The 18,268-nt window shown below is 45.5% G+C and overlaps 1 protein-coding gene across 1 annotated transcript in view; it reads left to right on the top strand.

The window, feature by feature from the left end:
- The window catches only part of LUZP1 (leucine zipper protein 1), a 96,831-nt gene extending 80,439 nt beyond the window's left edge, over nt 1-16,392 (top strand). The window contains exons 2-3 of the mRNA XM_066375392.1: nt 7,870-11,050; nt 13,050-16,392. Coding sequence (XP_066231489.1) covers nt 7,985-11,050; nt 13,050-13,205 — 3,222 coding nt within the window. The 5' untranslated portion in view covers nt 7,870-7,984 and the 3' untranslated portion in view covers nt 13,206-16,392. The remainder of the gene's footprint in view (nt 1-7,869; nt 11,051-13,049) is intronic.
- The last annotated feature ends 1,876 nt before the right edge of the window (nt 16,393-18,268 follow it).

Here is an 18,268-nt window from a genome sequence, read left to right as displayed (position 1 = left end):
GCTTTACATGCCTAGGGATTACCATATTGTCTTTGTATGGATGAGAAAACCTAAGGGAGGTAATTTAAGAAACCACACAGTAGATCCGGGATCCCTGGAGGAAGCTTGCATATATTGTCTGGAGTGTAGTTGTGCTCAGGTTTTGAATGTCCTTTATTTGCTCCCTTTATACCTTGTTGGGTTTTATTGGTCAGGAGACTAAGTTGTTGGAGAAATCACAGTGTTTACTTCTAAATCTCAGTTCCTTCATTTTTTAAATAAAGAGATTGGGCCAAATAGGTGGTTTTATTTTAAATAAAAGCGATGTAACTATTTCTTTACACTCTTATGGGGGTTAAGCCAAAATCATTGTCTAACCACACTATGCTGAATACCTGAGACTAATACAAGATAATATTGAATGTAAACTATAATTGAAAAATATATTTTAAATTAATAAAAAAGGCTAAAATCAGTTGCTTTGGTGGACTAAGTGCAGTTTAGAAGCTCAGTCTGCTCAAACCTCCCTACTCTCTTTCCACAGATGATCTCTGAGGGGGTTTGTTGAGCCCAGTTTGAAAACCAGTGGACTAAATGATTCTTAGTTATGTTTTGGCAATGAAATCCCATTCTAAGGAGTAAAAGAAGATCCAGAAATATTTTTTCTTCTCTAACAGTTGGTACAATAACTAGAGCTAGATAGCTAGGTGTTTTTTGTTTTTGATATTTATGTCCCATTTTTGTAGCATAGACCTGAAAGCCAGAAGGGGACTTGTCCAATAGGGAAAAAACAGTGTGATTGAGACAGTATGCAAGTATCACAGGGTTTGTGGTATGATTTTTTTTTTTCAAATGTATTTTCTGGATTTTAGAGAGAGAGGAAAGGGGTGGTGGTGGGGGGAGAAACATTATTCTGTTCCTGTATGTGCCCTGACTTGGGATCAAACCCACAACCTTTGTGTATCTGGACGATGCTCTAAGCCAGGCGTCCCCAAACTACGGCTGCAGGCTGCATGCGGCCCCCTGAGGCCATTTATCCAGTCCCCCACCGCACTTCCAGAAGGGGCACCTCTTTCATTGGTGGTCAGTGAGAGGAGCACTGTATTTGGCGACCCTCCAACGGTCTGAGGGACAGTGAACTGGCCCCTTGTGTAAAAAGTTTGGGGACCCCTGCAGCCATCCAGCCAGGGTGCAGTGAGATCACTGGGAGCGTTATCCCCATGGCCTGGTATCTGTGCTTCCTGTATCTGCACTTGCCAATTGTTTTCTCCTTTGAAATTCATGAGTAGCTTATTGACATCATTTTTATTTTCTGTTAATGGTTAGTGCCAAAGGGCCGACCAGCCATTTGGTAATTAGGGGGCTCATTCAGCCATTCATTCATCAAATTTTAATCATTAGTTATGTGCTGGGTACTGAGAACACAGTGGTGAATAAGGAACAAGTTGGAGAGACAAAATGAGTGAATAAAACTTGAATACAGTGTGGTAAGTGCTGGAATGGGACCAACACAGCAGACTTTGGGAGCTGGAGCGATGCTGATCTGGCCTCGGGTTTTGGGAAGGAGGTGCCTCAGAGGCTTCTAGGAGGAGATATTGTCTAAGGTGGGATTTGAAAAGGAAGTAAAGCTGGTAAAGGCACAGAGGAAAGACAGAGTGCAAGGTTTGTCAGTCTGTGAGAGTGCCCAGCCGATGTGGAGTTTGCAGATGAGGCTGAAGAAATAGGCAGACCAGACCACGGAGGACTTGACGCCATGGTGGGGGCGTGGACCTCATTCTGAGAGCAACAGTGACCTCTAAAGGATTTTGAGTACTGTTGTGTGATAACTTTTTATATTTTCAGGAAGTATTTGCTGTGTATTTACTGGGTTTAGCTTTTTCATTCCTTGTGCTGAACTGGTTGATTCTTAATTAGCCTTGTACAGAACATGTAAAATTGACACTAAAAGCTAAATGAATAAAAAAGCAATGTAATTCTTGGACTCTATTAATTCAAAATTATAATTTATAGATGGGGCTGTACTGAAGTTTAATTAACATTTCCCTTTCTGAAAAAGGGATTTGTTTATTAAAACTGTAGTATAAACTACTATAAATAAGATTTGTGGAGGGGAATATTTCAGTTTGTGGTAAGCTGGTTTTGTTAAAAACAGCTTTATTGAGATAATTTATATATCATAAATTAGTTCATCTCTAGAGTACAATTTAATGGCTTTACAGCATATTTATGAGGGTGAGCTGTTTTACAGCACTTGTAGGAGCATCATATGTATCCTCTGTCTTCCAATGACTGCTCTGCCAGTACAGACCCTTTGTATCTACTCACTGAAAAGCAGCGCCTGGCCTGTGCTTAGTGTAGCCCCTCCACGCCGCTGCCCCTGCCGCCGCCCCTCCACCCCTGCCTCCCTTCCACCTGGTGTATACATTTTTTTTTAAACAATGTACCATTTGACAAAAGATCCAAAAAAATGATTTTTGTATCAGTGGCAATCACAGTAGGAAAAATGGAGTAGAATGAGGGAGAGGTTTCTGATATATATATATATACACACACACACACACACACATTGCTCACAAAAAGGAGGGGATGTTTTATTGCTTCATATTCGTTTTGAAATATCCTCTCCTTTTTGTGAGCAGTTATATATTTCAAGTTAGGATTGTTTTTCCTCTCCATTTTTGCAAATAAGGAAGCTGTTGTAGGCTGGGAAAAGGAGGAGACCAAAAGAGGCGAAGATGAGAGGACCACGAAAGCTGTTCCCAGGGAGGCAGAGGGGCGGAGAGGGAGATGATCGGAGCGGGAGGCTCTGTAGTTCCCACCCTCTGAGGCCTGGGAGGTTTTAAAGGTGCATGGGATCCATCTGGTGGCTCTAGGCTTAAAGTGCAGTCAGTGGAAGAGATCTTGGGGTCTGAGTAAGTGTCTTCAAACTACAATTAAGGTTGTTTCTCTTTTGTCCTGGCTTTTCTTTTTAAAGATTTTTTTTTTTAATTTATTGATTTTAGGGGGAGAGAGAGAGAAAGAGGGAGAGACAGGCAGGCAGGAAGGGAGAGAGATGAGAAGCATCAATTCGTACTTGCTTTTTGTATGTGTCTTGACTGGGCAAGCAGGGGTTTTTTAAAGATTTTTTAAAAATTAATTCATTTTAGAGAGAGAGAGAGGAGAGAGGAGCAGGAAGCATCGACTCTCATATGTGCAAACCCAGGGTTTCGAACCAGCGACCTCAGCGTTGCGGGTTGTAGCTTTATCCACTGTGCCACCACAGGTCAGACTAAGCAGGGGCTTTTGAACCAGCGACCTCAGCTGTACATTTATGATGGAAGGGTGTGGAACTTTCCCAGCTGCAGTCATGGATTCATCCGATTCTGCTTGCAGTTCTATCAGTTTTTGCCTCATGTAGTTTGATGCTCTATTTTAAGATGCATACATACAGGGTGGGGCGAAAGTAGGTTTACAGTTGTTTGTATGGAAATTATAATTAAGAAATAATACAAGAACTGTGTTTCGTGTACTCACAACTATAAACCTACTTTTTCCCTTCCCTGTCTTTAGGACTATTGTGTCTTGTTGGAAAATAGACGCCTTTATCATTATTCAATGCGTCTCTTACCCCTGATAACTTTCCTTGCTCTGAAGTCTGCTGCATGAAATAAATGGAGCTACTCTACTCCAGCTTTCTTTTTGGGGGGTATTTTTACAAAGTGAGAACAGTGGGGGTGGTGGTGGAGGCAGATGGACTCCCACATGTGCCCTACTGGGATCCACCCGGCATGCCCACTGGGGGGCGATGCTCTGCCCATCTGGGGAGTTGCTCCACTGTAGTTGGAGCCCTTCTAGCACCTGAGGCAGAGGCCATAGAGCCATCCTCAGCGCCCGGTCCAACTTTGCTCCAATGGAGCCCTGGCTGCTGGAGGGGAAGAGAGAGACAGAGAGGAAGGAGAGGGAGAGGGGTGGAGAAGCAGGTGGGCGCTTCTCCTGTGTGCCCTGGCCAGGAATCGACCCGAAACTTCCTCATGCCAGGTTGATACTCTACCACTGATCCAACCAGCCAGGACTTCCAGATTTCTTTTGATTAATGTTAACATGGGATGGCTTTCTTCATTCTTTTACTTTTAATCTGTCTTTATTAACATTTAAAAAACATATAGTTCGTTCTTGATTTTTGATACACTTTGTTTTTTTTATATATACTATTGATTTTTAAAGTGATTATACAGTTGGATTAATACTTACCATACTTGTTCCTGCTTTGTTGCTCTTGTCTTTTTCTGCCTTTGATGGCTTTGAGCATTTTATGTGCTTCCATTTTGTCTCCTTTCTTAGCATATCAAGTAAACTTTTTTTCCCAGTGGTTGCCTTGGAGTTAGTGTAAATATCTTATAACAATAAAGTAATCCTAATTTCTCTTTCCTGTCCGTTGTATCATTGCTGACATTTATTTCACTTATACATAAACTATGTTCATTGAATATATTGTTGCTGTTGTTTTGAACAAATTATTATTTGTCAGATCAATTAAGGATATGAAAAGTGAAAATTTTTTTTTACTCATTCCTTGTCTAATACTCTTCCTTTCTTTATGTGGCCTGGATTTTTTTGCTTATATCCTTTTCCTTCTCACTGAAGAAATTCTTTTGACATTTCTTTTAAGGCAGGCCTGCTGACAGCAGATTCCCTCAGTTTTTATTTGTCTGAGAAAGCATTTCACCTTCTGATATGAAGGAGAGTTTTGTAGGGTATAGAATTCTAGATGCTTTTTTCCCCCTCTCACTCTGCTCTCTTCTTGCTTGCATGGTTTCTGAGCAGTCAGATGTAGTCTTACCTCTGCTCCTCTATAGGTAAGTAGTTTTTCTTCTGGCTTCTTTCAAGAGTTTTTATCTTTGATTTTCTCCAGTGTGAATGATACACATAGGTGTTCTTGTTCTTTTGTCTCTTTGGTTTTCAGCATTTATCCTATTTTGGCGTTCTAAGCTTTGTGGCTTGTTGTCTGACATTATTTTGGGAAATTCTGTCATTAATGCTTCATATTTTTCTTCTCTTCCTTTCATTTTTCTCTGGTAACCCCTTACACGTTACACCATTTGTAGTCCCACATTTCTTGGTTATTGTCCCCCCCCATTTGTAGTCCCACATTTCTTGGTTATTGTCGTCCCCCCCCCCCCCCCCAGTATTTTCTCTTTGTTTTTCCAGTTTGGAAGTTTCTGTTGACGTATCCTCAAGCTCAGAGTCTTAAACTCAGTTATGTCTCATGTAGTAATGAGACAATCAAAGGCATTCTTTGTTTTTGTTATAGGGTTTTTGATCTCTAACATTTCCTTGTTGTTATTTCCTGGAATTTCCATTTCTTTGCTTACATTACCCATGTGTTAAAAAGAACTGAGGCAGACAGGCCTTCAGTGATGTGGTGGTGTGGTGCAGGGGAGGGAGGTGTCTGCTGTGTGGTTAGGTCTCATATTTTTAAGTGAGCCTGCGCCCTTGGGCTGTGAACTTCACAGGTGCTTCTGAGTATCCTATTGTCATCCTCTGTAAACCCCTCCCCCCCCCCCCCATTTAGTGGTACAGGATAGCTGTAGTTGTGTATTGACCTATTGCCACATGGAAAGCAGGAGGGAGCGCGTGCGTCAGTTAAGCTTCCCCTCCTAGAAGCATAGGGGGTTTTCTCATCTGTATTGTGAAAATCCCGTACAGCTCCTGGAAGCAAAGCTCACAAAGTACAAAGTATCCTCCCTAAGACTGAGCCTACTGAAGGTTAAGTTGTCCACATTAAGCCTCCAGCAATTTGTCAATTGCAGTTTAGGTTTTCCTACCCTGGTACTAGTTCCCATGCAGGTTCCTGCTGTGAAAAATTTTGATTTTCTATATTTACTTATCTCATTTTGGGGAATGGGGTTTCTCTGTGACCTCAGTTCTCAGATGGATCTAAGAAGAGTTGTTGATTTTCAGTTCAGTTTTTTACCTGTTTTGACAAAGCGATGACTTCTAAGTTGCTTACATGCTGGACCAGAAACTGGAAGTCTGCCCTACCTTCCTTCTCTGTTTACTTCTTTCCTGCCTTAAATTTTTTAGGTTTTTTATTGTGGTCAAAAGAATGCATAACATAAAATGTATCCATCTTAACCATTTTTAAGTGTATATAGTTCAGTAGTGTTAAGTATATATTCACATTGTTCAACCAATTTTTTTTATCTTTCAGAACTGAAACTCTATGCCCATTTAATAACAAAGCCCATTTCCCTTCCCCCCAACAACCACCATTCTACTTTGTCTCTGTGAATTTGTTCTAGACGTCACATGTAGGTGAAATCACATTTTATTTTGTATTTGTCTTTTGTGACTATTTCACTTAGCACAAGGTCCTCAAGGTTCATCCATGTTGTAGCATGTGCCAGAATTTCCTAACACTGAATATTTTACTGTATGTATATATCACATTTTGTGTATCCACTCATCCCTTTATGGGCAAGGGTTGCGTCCACCTTTTGACTGACTAGTGTGAATGATGCTGTGAACATGGTGTGCAGGTCTTCTGGAGGTCCTGCTGTCAGTTATTTTTGGATGTATACTCAGAGTGGAATTATTGGGTCATATGCTGTTTGTTTTTAATTTTTTTGAGGAGCTGTCTCACTATTTTCCATAATAGTTTATTTTCCCAGGGCATTCCATTCCATATTTTTTATCAGCTCTTGAAAATTCTTGGCTAGTACCTCTTCAAATATTGTCTCTCCCCCATTTTGTCTATTCCTTCCTTTTGTATTGCTTGTTAAAAGTTCCTTATTTTTTGTACCTTTTATATTTTCTCCTTGTCAATTAAACTCTTGCTCACTTTTTCGGTCTTTATGCTGCCTTTTGTAATTTCCACATTTCTCTTCTTAACCACTATACTCTCCATTTCCTGTTATTTTATTTACATTTCTCACAATTTGGTTAATTTTAAAATCTTCTGATCTTTGTTAATAGTATCTTGTTATTGTTTCCTGTTTTTTTTATTACTTTTATGACTTTAAATATTGGAATGTACTTAATTTATGGTCTGTAGCCTGTCTTACTTTGGTTTTATTTGTATAAACTTCCTTTGTTCAGTCACAGTAAGAGCGGTCCTTACGTGTTTTGTAGTTTGGAACTGGGAGCTACGTTCATTGGGACTTTATTTGTGGGAACTCTGGTGTGAACTCGGTGGGGAATCTCTTTCCAGATTGTTTTTGTTTACCTCTGGGAGATTTCTCAGGGATATTATCAGGTTGAGACCATTTTGGGGTTAGATTCTCAGTGACAGCAGGTTATCCTAGACCGTTCAGACAGTGTAAATTTGAACTGTGAACACAACTGAAAGTAGGCCCAAGATCATAAATTCTCTAGGCATACTGTCCTCCCTTTCTGCCTTAATAGGGCCCAAGTCCTCTATCTTCCTATTTTTTTCACTAGTCTGCTTCTTTCCCAGAAGCTATAGTTCTTAAAGACCTAAGGATTGTTTACTGTTTTGCTACCAAGACTTTCTCTGCATTATCTTAGAACAGTACTGGGAGAGAGATGGTAGGCACTATTATCCTTATTTTACAACTAAGCAAAACCGAAACTGCTGTTTAATGATTTATAGAAAAGTTAACAACTCTTCTGAGATATTATGCAGGTGGCAAATGGCATTCTTCTGTGTCTTTTTGCCATGATGCCACTGGTGGCATTCTTCATTAGGCTAAAACTAGATACGAGCTCATTAGCCATAAAGAACCAGCCTTACCCTGCAGGTTCATTCAGATTCATTCATTCATTCATTCATTCATTCAGCAAATCAGAGTACCTGCTATGTTTAGGCATAAGAGTCACATATGGGAGCTGGGAGCTGATGTGCAGATTTTATATTTGCTGCCTGATGTGCTTTGTGCTTTCCTTCTGTAGAGTGATAATGGTCTCCAGCTGCCAAAGAAAGTTGTGGATGCCAAGAGAAAGGTAACCCCTTCTCATCCTTTCAAGCAGAACTGGATGCCTCTAGGAGCCCCCACTGGCAGTAGACATGGCCGAGTTTACAAACTACAAAGATACTGCCTCTAGTCGCCACCTGCGGTTTAAGTTACAGAGTCTGAGCCGCCGCCTTGATGAGTTGGAAGAAGCCACAAAAAACCTCCAGAAAGCAGAGGATGAACTCCTGGATCTGCAGGACAAGGTGATCCAGGCGGAAGGCAGCAACTCCAGCATGCTGGCTGAGATCGAGGCGCTGCGCCAGCGAGTTCTGAGAATCGAAGGCAAAGATGAGGAGATTAAGAGAGCAGAGGACCTGTGTCAGCTGATGAAGGAGAAGCTGGAGGAGGAGGAGAAGCTCACCCAGGAGCTGAAATCGGAGATTGAGCGGCTTCAGAAGCGGATGGCTGAGCTGGAGAAGCTGGAGGAGGCCTTTAGCAGGAGTAAGAACGACTGTACCCAGCTCTGTTTGAGCCTGAATGAGGAGAGAAACCTGACGAAGAAAATCTCCTCTGAGCTGGAAATGCTCAGGGTCAAAGTGAAAGAACTGGAGTCTTCCGAGGACCGCCTCGATAAAACTGAGCAGAACTTAGTGTCCGAGTTAGAAAAACTGAAGTCATTAACTCTGAGTTTTGTAAGTGAGAGAAAATACTTGAATGAAAAGGAGAAAGAAAATGAGAAAATAATAAAAGAGCTCACTCAAAAATTGGAGCAGAACAAGAAAATGAGCCGCGATTATACCAGGAATGCGTCCAATCTCCTGGAGAGGAACGACCTGCGGATAGAGGACGGGATCTCCTCCCCGCTGCCCTCTAAGGAGTCCCGGAGGAAGGGCACGCTGGACTACCTGAAGCACGGAGAGAACGAGACGAGAAATAAATCGGAAAATGAAAAGAACCGAAATCAGGAAGACAATAAAGTCAAAGACCTTAACCAAGAGATTGAGAAACTTAAGACACAAATCAAACACTTTGAATCTTTAGAGGAAGAACTTAAGAAAATGAGGGCCAAAAATAATGATCTGCAGGATAATTACCTAAGTGAACAAAATAAAAACAAACTCTTAGCCAGCCAGCTGGAGGAGATAAAGCTACAGATCAAGAAACAGAAGGAGTTAGAGAATGGGGAGGTGGAAGGGGAAGATGCTTTCCTGTCCAGCAAAGGCAGGCACGAGAGGACTAAGTTTCGGGGCCTCGGAGGTGAGGTATCGGTGTCCAAGCACACATCTCGGGAACTGTCCCCTCAGCATAAGCGGGAAAGGCACCGGAACAGGGAGTTTGCTCTTAACAATGAAAACTATTCTCTGAGCAACAGGCAGGTCTCCTCTCCCAGTTTCACCAGCAGGAGGGCAGCCAAAGCTTCCAACTTAGGGGCAGGTACAGACAGTGGGACTCAGGAGACAAAGAGAACTGAAGATCGGTTTGCATCTGGCTCCTCTCAGAGCGAAGGGAAGAAGTCCAGGGAGCAGCCATCAGTGCTTAGCCGCTACCCCCCTGCTGCCCAGGAGCACAATAAAGTTTGGAAGGGCACGCCCAAGCCAAGTACTGAAGGGTTGAAGGGGAAAGTAGAGAAGACAACACGAACATTTAGTGATACCACCCATGGATCTGGTCCCAGTGACATGTTGGGTAGAGCTGACAAGGCTTCTGACACCTCCGCTGACACCCTCTTTGGCCGAAGGGGGCAGGCGCCGAGCAGTGGTGGTCAGCTAGCTCAGGCCGCAGACTCCAGCAGCTCTAAGGCCCCTGGAGCACTGGCCTCCTCTCGGAAATCTTCCTCAGAAGGGCTCTCTAAGGGCAAAAGGGCTGCCAATGGCCCAGAGGCCGAAACCACTTCCTCACATTCCAAGGCTCCACTTCTATCAAAGTATCCTTATAGTTCCAGAAGCCAAGAGAACATCCTTCAAGGTTTTTCAACCCCAAATAAAGAAGGAGTTGATCAGCCTGTAGCAGTTGTGATGGAAGACAGCAGTCAGCACGAGGCCCTGAGGTGTCGAGTCATCAAATCTGGTGGCAGAGAGAAGCCAGACTCAGATGACGACATGGACATGACATCTCTTGTTACTGCCAAATTGGTAAACACAACCATTACCCCGGAGCCAGAGCACAAACAGCAGCCCAACTCTAGAGAAAAATCCAAATCCCGAGGGGGCCTTAGAACCTCCCTGTTTGAGAATGATAAAGATGTTGGGACAGAAAATGAATCTGTGAAATCTGCCAGAGCCTCCGCCAATGCCGTGGAGTTCCCAGAGGCCAATGGGACTGGGGTAAAAAGTCAAAGGCCCTTCAGCCCCAGAGAGGCCTTGCGGTCTAGAGCTGTCATCAAACCTGTCATCGTTGATAAAGATGTGAAAAAAATCATGGGAGGGTCTGGAACTGAGGCCATGCTAGAGAAACAGAAATCCACCTCCAAACCAGGATCAAACAAAGTGACAAGCAGCATTACTATCTACCCCTCTGACAGCAGCAGCAGCCCTAGAGCCACCCCAGGTGAGGCCCTGCGGGAGAGGCACACATCCACCAGCAACATCCAGGTTGGGCCACCAGAGCTCACATCAGTTAGCAACCATGTCAACTCCCCCTTTGAGCTCTCCATTCACAAACATGACATCACCTTTCAGTTCACAGAAGCGGAAAGAATGGGAGAGGGGACCCTGAAGAGCAGGCCGGACACAGTGGTTTCTCGGAGCAGCATTATAATCAAGCCGTCGGATCCTGTGGACAGGAATAGCCATGCACCCCCTGCAGAGACAATCAGGTGGAAAAGCCATAGTGCCCCTTCAGAGGGGAGCCCGGCAGATGCCAGGCATGTCACTGTACGGAATGCCTGGAAGAGCAGGAGAGATTTGAACTCTTTAGATGACCCCCCAACTCAAATAGGTAAAAATGCGGTATCTACCAATGCCTACACCCAGAGGTCTTCCACGGACTATTCAGACCTTGAACAGCAGAGATCATACCTTTTTGAGCAGGGTACTCAGAGGGTAGGAAACTCAGGGGATGCCCCTGAGCTCTCTTCCAGAAGGACCCAAAGTAGCCTCACTGTATCAGAGGTGCTCACTCGACGTAATCGGGTAGGAGATGCTGTCACGGCTGCAGCCTGGAACCACTTTGCAGGCATGGTAAGTCCCACTCCCCTCCCCCTGCTGTCCCCCCCAACACCCTTCATCTGTCCTTTTCTCCTCTGGCCCTCTGTCTTGGCCTGTTGACTCAGGATTATGGAGAGACCGTGGGGCTGGGAAACACTAGGTAGCTTAGATAACTGTTGAAAAAAGAATAAACTATCTTGAGGAATGTCTTTTTTTTTTTTTTTAATTTTTTACAAAAAATTCCTTGAAAGCATTAAATAGTTTCTTTCTTTTTTTTTTTTTTTTTTAGTATTTTTCTGAAGCTGGAAACGGGGAGAGACAGACAGACTCCCGCATGCGCCCAACCGGGATCCACCTGGCACACCCACCAGGGGGCGATGCTCTGCCCCTCCGGGGCGTCGCTCTGCTGCGACCAGAGCCACTCTAGCACCTGGGGCAGCGGCCAAGGAGCCATCCCCAGCGCCAGGGCCATCTTTGCTCCAATGGAGCCTTGGCTGCGGGAGGAGAAGAGAGAGACAGAGAGGAAGGAGAGGGGGAGGGGTGGAGAAGCAAATGGGCACTTCTCCTATGTGCCCTGGCCGGGAATTGAACCCGGGTCCCCCGCACGCCAGGCCAACGCTCTACCGCTGAGCCAACCGGCCAGGGCTTGAGGAATGTCTTTAACAGAGGAGCATGAAGTTCCAAGATTCTTCCCCCAAGCTGTCTCCTCCATTTGACTTTAGGTATGGTAGCCACACAAAAAGGAGATAGGGCCTCTGTTCTCTTGGTTTTCAGAGGGACCAAAAGAGCTCCCTGTCCGGTTCCACAGAGCAGCACCTAGGAGCACAAGCAGCTGTGGCTGCTGGGAAGCTCTGAGGGAGGGGGCAGCTCAGTGCCCTTTCTGTAGGGCAGAGACGGGAGCCTGGGAAGTGAGTTCTTGGCCGCCTCATAGAGAGTGGATCTTTGCCAGCTGGCACATAGCACTCTTACTCTGGGCCTACTATAGGCTTTCTGCCTGGGCATCCTTTGCCCCAGATACCTGTTAAGCCCATTATATCATCAGTCTGAGAGTAAGGTTGGTTCAGGTAACTCATTACAGGATAGATAAACCCAGAAGCTCCTCCTTATTTGAGGGTCAGGCTGTCAGAACAGCATCTGAAGGGGAAACCCCTGGGAGTATCCTTTAGATGTGAAGCCTCTGATAATGACGTTTCTAGACACTGTTCTCTTCAAAAGGGGCAAGTGACTGTTAACTTGGAAAGCCCTGTAAGTGTTTACAGGGTACTTAAAGCACCTCCCCACCTACCTGTCTCCTTCAGTCTCGCCAGCAGCCCTGTGGTCAAGCATTGCCCCAGAGAAAGTGCCTTACCCAAGGCCACTAAAGTGAATTACTGGAAAAACTGATTTGAGTGCAGTATTCCTATCCCTAGGTCCACTCTTTGTACCCTGCCACCTGTCTCAGTCAGAATTGTTTTCTTTGATCTTCATTTGCTTGTGGGAACCAAAGCAAAACATTAAAAAGGTGGACGTCTGGTAGAAAAGCAGTGGAGTGAAAGATGGATGTTTAGCGCTCTGAAGCTTGGCTAGCTGAGAGATGATGATGATGATGATAAAGATGACGTGGCCTGTGAACTTGCTGGTGGTTGGTGGGAAGCAGGAAGAGCTGTCCGGCTTCCGTTTCAGCACACCTCCTTGCCTGCCCACCAGGAAGGTGGCTCTTACCCTGAGAAGCATCCAGGCTGCATGTGCAGAACTAGAGAACCCTGCCTACTGCTTAGGGGTACCACTCCCGTGTCCCCATTTCTGGCCCTGCAGGGCTCCTGTTCAGTTTTGTGAGCCCCTAGCAAATTGGAGTTTGTAGTCTAACCTCATTTCCAAGGAACTTTTATACTGGCTTGTCTGCAGGGCGGAGCATGTTTCTGCAGTTGTGATACAGCCTGTGTGCTCTCTCCCTCCGCCAGGCTAGAGAGGACCGCTGCGGGAAGGAGTGGGGGTCTCTTTGTTGCTCACCCTGTTGTCCTCCACAGCTCACTTTTGTCCTTTATTGGCACAGGAGGAAGGCGATGACTATACACTCAGTGTCTACAGGCGAATGCACAACTCCCTGGAACGGGCTGAAGCGCCTGTGAAGCAGGGGCCGTCAGAGCCTGGGCGAGCACATGCCGAGGAGCGGTTACGACCAGCCAGGCCCTGTGCTGAGGAAAACTGAGTCAGCCGGGTGGGCTCTGCTGTCTCCTCCGCCTGCTTCTCAGCTCCTCTGTGTTCCCTCCTAAGAAGGATCCCAGGCCGGTTAGCCAGGCTAGACCCCAGGCCCTGGCTGGGAGACTGTGGCAGAGAGCCAGGCAGTGGCTCAGGTCATTTTTGCCAGTTGGCCAAAGGGATCAGAAACTACAAGCTGGACAGTCACCCAGGCCTAGCCTTCCCTAACTGATGCATGAGTCCTCTCTCCTTGTTCCTGCCCTGTCCCCCAGGTAAGATGGGCCACTTTGGCCCACAAATAGGCAATGATATAGAACCTTCTTATATCCCCCACCACACAGTAACAGCCCTGCCATGTGGCTAATGCTCTGATTCCTTAGTCTTCTCACCACGTCCACTTTACTCCGTGTCTGCCCTAAGGGCCTAAGTACCTACACTTAGACTTGCCGGCCATCAGCTCCGTTTAGGGGCTTCCATTCCTTTCCCCTTTGGAGTTCCTCAGACTTTTACCGAAGAGGTCTGTGCTGCTTCTAAGGGATTATGGGACTACCCTTGAGGTTGAAGCTTCTTTGACTGACCCCCTGGCTGACCACTGTGTTCTGGGGACAGAGCACATGGGTACCCACCCCCTATTGGGGGAATGATGTTATCCCTCCCCCACCCCAGCTCTCAGCTCACCTTCCAAAGACACCTGAAGTGCACAGACTTCATGCATCTCCTTCCCTGGGCATCAGCAATGCTGCTGGCATTGCCTACTCCTCTCCTGTGGCTGGAGACTTCATGCTGACTTCATTTCCACCTTCGGAATATCCCCAGACTACACGGGGCCCCACCCAGCATCCTCTGCCTTCCAGGAAGCACCCAGCCAAGGGCAGAGTGGACAGGACGAGGCGCTTTCCCTTTAGCCACCCCACAAAGCAAGAGCTCCAGGAAAGGCACGGATTTTGTCCTCCTCACCCATCCCTCACGGAGGAGGTGTCGCACTTTACCAAGCTGTTGGCATTTCTACAGAAGTGGGCCCGTGACTTCTGCAAGCCAACTATCATGGTGACTTCATGGGAGGAAAGGTAACACATGCCCATCAAGGGCCCCAAATTTACCCAATTCAAAATGCAGAAACCTTTTCATAAACCACGTAAATAAAACGTGATTAGTTTCCTTATACCATTCATGTGGGGAAGTTAAAAAGAACCATATAACCTTGACACTGCTTTTTCTGTAGCATTCTCTCAGTTCAACAAGGGGATTCCCTTTCAAAGGCTACCTTGACGAAGCAGGCATTTCCTTCATAATGAAAGACAGCATTAGAGTAGTGAGTCAGGAAGGCTGGATTTTCTTAATGGCTTTGTACTTTATCTCAGTTTCCCTGTCTATAAAATGAGTTCTTTTAAAATGGCTTCTAAGAGTCCTAAACCGGGCATTCTAGATTCTTCTGTTTCCATTATCCCATGGGTGGGGGGTATGATTCCCACATTTGGAAGGTGTCATCTGAGTGGGTTTGGGGAATGTGTCCTTCCCACTGCCTTGGCTTGCTTTCCCGGGCCCCTTGAATATCATGAGGTGGAGCTCAGAGAAGCTCCCTTGGCTTCATTTTTGCAGTGTGTAAAAATGAAGGGGTTAGAATAGCTGGTCCCCTCAGGCCTTTGGGCACCAAAGCCTTGCCCAGTCCACAGTGTCTCCCGGCTTGCACTTCCCGTAACACAAGTGGATGTGTCTCCTGTTCCTGTGCTTGAGTCATCTCCGCTGCCTCCATTCACTGTGGGAACTGGAGTTCATCCCACCCTTGTCCGCAGCAGACTTGGCAGTCCTGGGGTGTGGGGTGCACCCACCTTACTTTCAGGGACAGGAATGTTTTGCACCTATTTTCATTTTCTGGAGTGTTGCCAATCTAAGGGCATTGTCATGTGGCTTGCCTTTCCTTCACATTGCTGCCTCAGACGATCAACTTCAGATGCTGTTTTCAAAACCTCTTACTGCTTCTCCTGGGTCACTGGCCGGAAACTAGCTTGCTCAAGGCTGCAACCTCTCACAGCCTCCCTGCCATTCTTCATGGGTTGGCAACCCTGACAGTCCAAAGGAAACTGACCTCTGCGGTGGTCGGCCGAGAGTACAAGAAAGACTCTGGCTCTTCTCTGCTGGTAATGAAGGGTGCCGAGCCATGCCTTCAAAGGTCTCATCAATAATTCTCATCTTCGGGCATTGCAGCCCTGGATTCTGGTGCTGTAGCTCCTGGTGCCAAAGTCTGGATCTTTCCACATTTCAGCAGCATCAACATCTGCCGCTACCCAAATGCTCTGTGGAAGAGGGACTGTGGTGCCCTCTTGCTGGGGCTATCTTAAAATCTGAGTGCAATAGGATTTGATTGTAACAGTTAATTCAGGATATTTTGTTTCATCTGCACACTTCCTAGAACTGTTGTAAAATAGATTTTTTAAAAAATGTCCTCAGCATTGCATAAAATACCATTTTTCATAGCCTGTGAAGGTTGGAGGCTTGGTTACCATGGGCTTCAAGTGGCTGGCAAGGCTGGCCTTTCAAATTCCAAACTTGGAAGTCATGTTTCTGAAAAGCAACTGATGTGAGACTGTCTGGACCCAGGCCTCACCATCAGGGGTCCTGGAAGAAACATCCAAGTAAAGGGAGACCTGGTAGTTGAATAGTTGTTTAATCAAGCCAAATACTCACTGTCCCAGCCAATAAACCCACTTCTGTGACAAGCCCCTTCTGCAGCTTGGCTCAAACTCTAAATTTTACAGGCAGGAGTGTGGTTGTGGGAGGGCTCCTATTGAGGTTGGGGAACCTGGTGCTCCAGAGCTGCTTGGTGGAGGGACAGTAGAGCTGGTCTCTTCCTCCTGCTGTTGCCTCTTGCCGTAAGAATGCAAGGATGGTGGGCAAAAGGAAACTGTGGCTGTTTTTTGCTTTTGAATGGCAATGCAACAGCTGTAGTGTGGGTTAGAGGGATTTGCAGTGGGGCCAAGAACTCCAGCCTTGGCTACAGGCAAGCTTGCACATAAATCATCCCTCTCTCATGGGGTATGAGAGGGTCTCTATCGGTGGTTTTCAACTGCTGGTCCGTCCGCCAGAAATTTCATACTGGTCTGTGAAAGAGTTAACCATGCTGATGTATGAAGACTACAGTCTCTATTCACCGAGTCTATGATTTTCATACAACGTCAGGTGGTTAAGTCCTTCGTGGACTGGTGGTTGAAAACCACTGGTCTATTGATCTTGGACTTGTCATCCTGGGGCAGTTCTATTTAGTGGGTTAGTGCCAAGTGCTACCACTTCCCAGTAAAGGAATAGGGCCCCAGCCTCTGGTCGGGTACCTGGCTTACCTTTGTTGGTGCGGGGTATTTTTTTGTTTTTTGTTGTTCAAGACTGCTTAGGAAGAGCTGCTTTTAGGGATTATCTTTTGAATACCCCAAATGGGGAACAGGGTTCTCCTCAAAGCCTCACAACCAAGATCACAGGAAAGGGGCCCTATTTTCCTGCTGCTTCACAGCTCAGAACATGTACTGAATGGAATGTATTTTTAAGAGAATAAAGTCTATTTTTTTGTATTTTAAAGATTGGGAGGGCTGAAGTAGCCCTCAAAAACTGTTATTACATTATAGGCCCCTTTGCTAAGGGGCGTCAGTATCTGTTGGTCCACACTTACTTGCTCAGGCAGGTACTCGGGTCTCACCCCTGCCCCTTGGAGTCCAGGTGCAGCAGCTTCTACATTCCTGCTCCAAGCATGGGACCAAGGAGGCCGGAACCCTGTCGCCGGAAACCAGGGCAAAGCCATGAGCAGTGACTCAGGGCTCCTTGGGTGCATGTGTATAGTTGAAGCTGCCTGTCTGCATGTATCCTCTGGCTCTAATGCTGTCTGTTGACTCTGCAGCACAATATGTAACCAATAAAGCTCCCTAGTTTCCATGTGCTCTCTGTGTGAGTCAGTGATGCCATTTTTGTTTATGTTTATCTCAGCACACAACTGTTTTCTATGCACTGGTGCAGCTAGCATGTTTCATTGTATTTAAAATTCACAGCCAATTAATTACTGGTGCTGTAAGGACTGACAATATAGCTGAGGCTTAGTATAGGGAGCCAAAACGGAATTAGAGTTAGATTCATATAGCACCTATTTTATTGTTATGTCTTATTTTTAGGCCTATTGTCACACACAAAAAAATTTCTCAAGCTGCTTATTCTATCTATTTAAAAAAACAAACTCTTTTAAAAGCACTTGCCACTGGATGAGACACCTTAACCCCCTTTGGGGTATTCAAAGGCAATATTAATGGCAGAGCTGGGCTCCAAAGTCCACATAACTTCTACACTGTGTGCTGTTTTCACCTTTACGTTGGTTATACCACCCACCCTGATGTGCAAATTTAAATTTCCCCCTGCTGTCACTCAACCTAAGACTAGGGAAAAAACCTTCTCCAGTCAGTCCACCAATGTAATGTCCCTTACATCTTACTAAGAATCAAACTTCATTTAGGGAAGAACTGACTAATACAAGTAAAATCCAATTTCCAGAAGCAATTACGTACATGTGTTTAGTCTGTTAAGAGCCCTTGGGAAGGAACAGGCATATAGTTTCCTATAAGTTTTTACCACATGGCAAAAGGGACTTTGCAGACGTGATCAAGACCAAAGGAACTCACAGGTATCCTTATAAGTGGGATTCAGAGGAGGATCTACAGAACACAAGAAGTGATGACGGAGCAGAGACTGGAGTGATGTGATGTGCTTTTAAGGTGAGGGAAGAGGCCACAAGCCGAGGATACAGACAGCCACTAGAAGCTGAAAAAGGCAAGGAAACAATCTTCCCTCAGAGCCTGCTGGTAATCTGTTACAGCAGCAACAGGAAATTAATATACCACAAAGTTACCTAAACCCTTAATCTGCTCCGTATGTAGAATCTGCTAAAACGTTATACCAGTACCTTGGACAGAAGTGGAAAGTTAGCACATACCCTTGGAGTGAAATTGGAGAATAAAACCTGTGTTGTCTTGGGTTTTATCTCGATAGTTTCCTAATATCCATATGCTTGACCTGTAGCTGCATGCCTTTGGCACATGGTCA

The sequence above is a fragment of the Saccopteryx leptura genome, chromosome 3 (genome assembly GCF_036850995.1).
Source record: "Saccopteryx leptura isolate mSacLep1 chromosome 3, mSacLep1_pri_phased_curated, whole genome shotgun sequence".
Classification (NCBI taxonomy): Eukaryota; Metazoa; Chordata; class Mammalia; order Chiroptera; family Emballonuridae; genus Saccopteryx; species Saccopteryx leptura.
The sequence above is the reverse complement of the archived record's forward strand: the minus strand, read 5'-3'. Positions and strand labels throughout refer to the sequence as shown.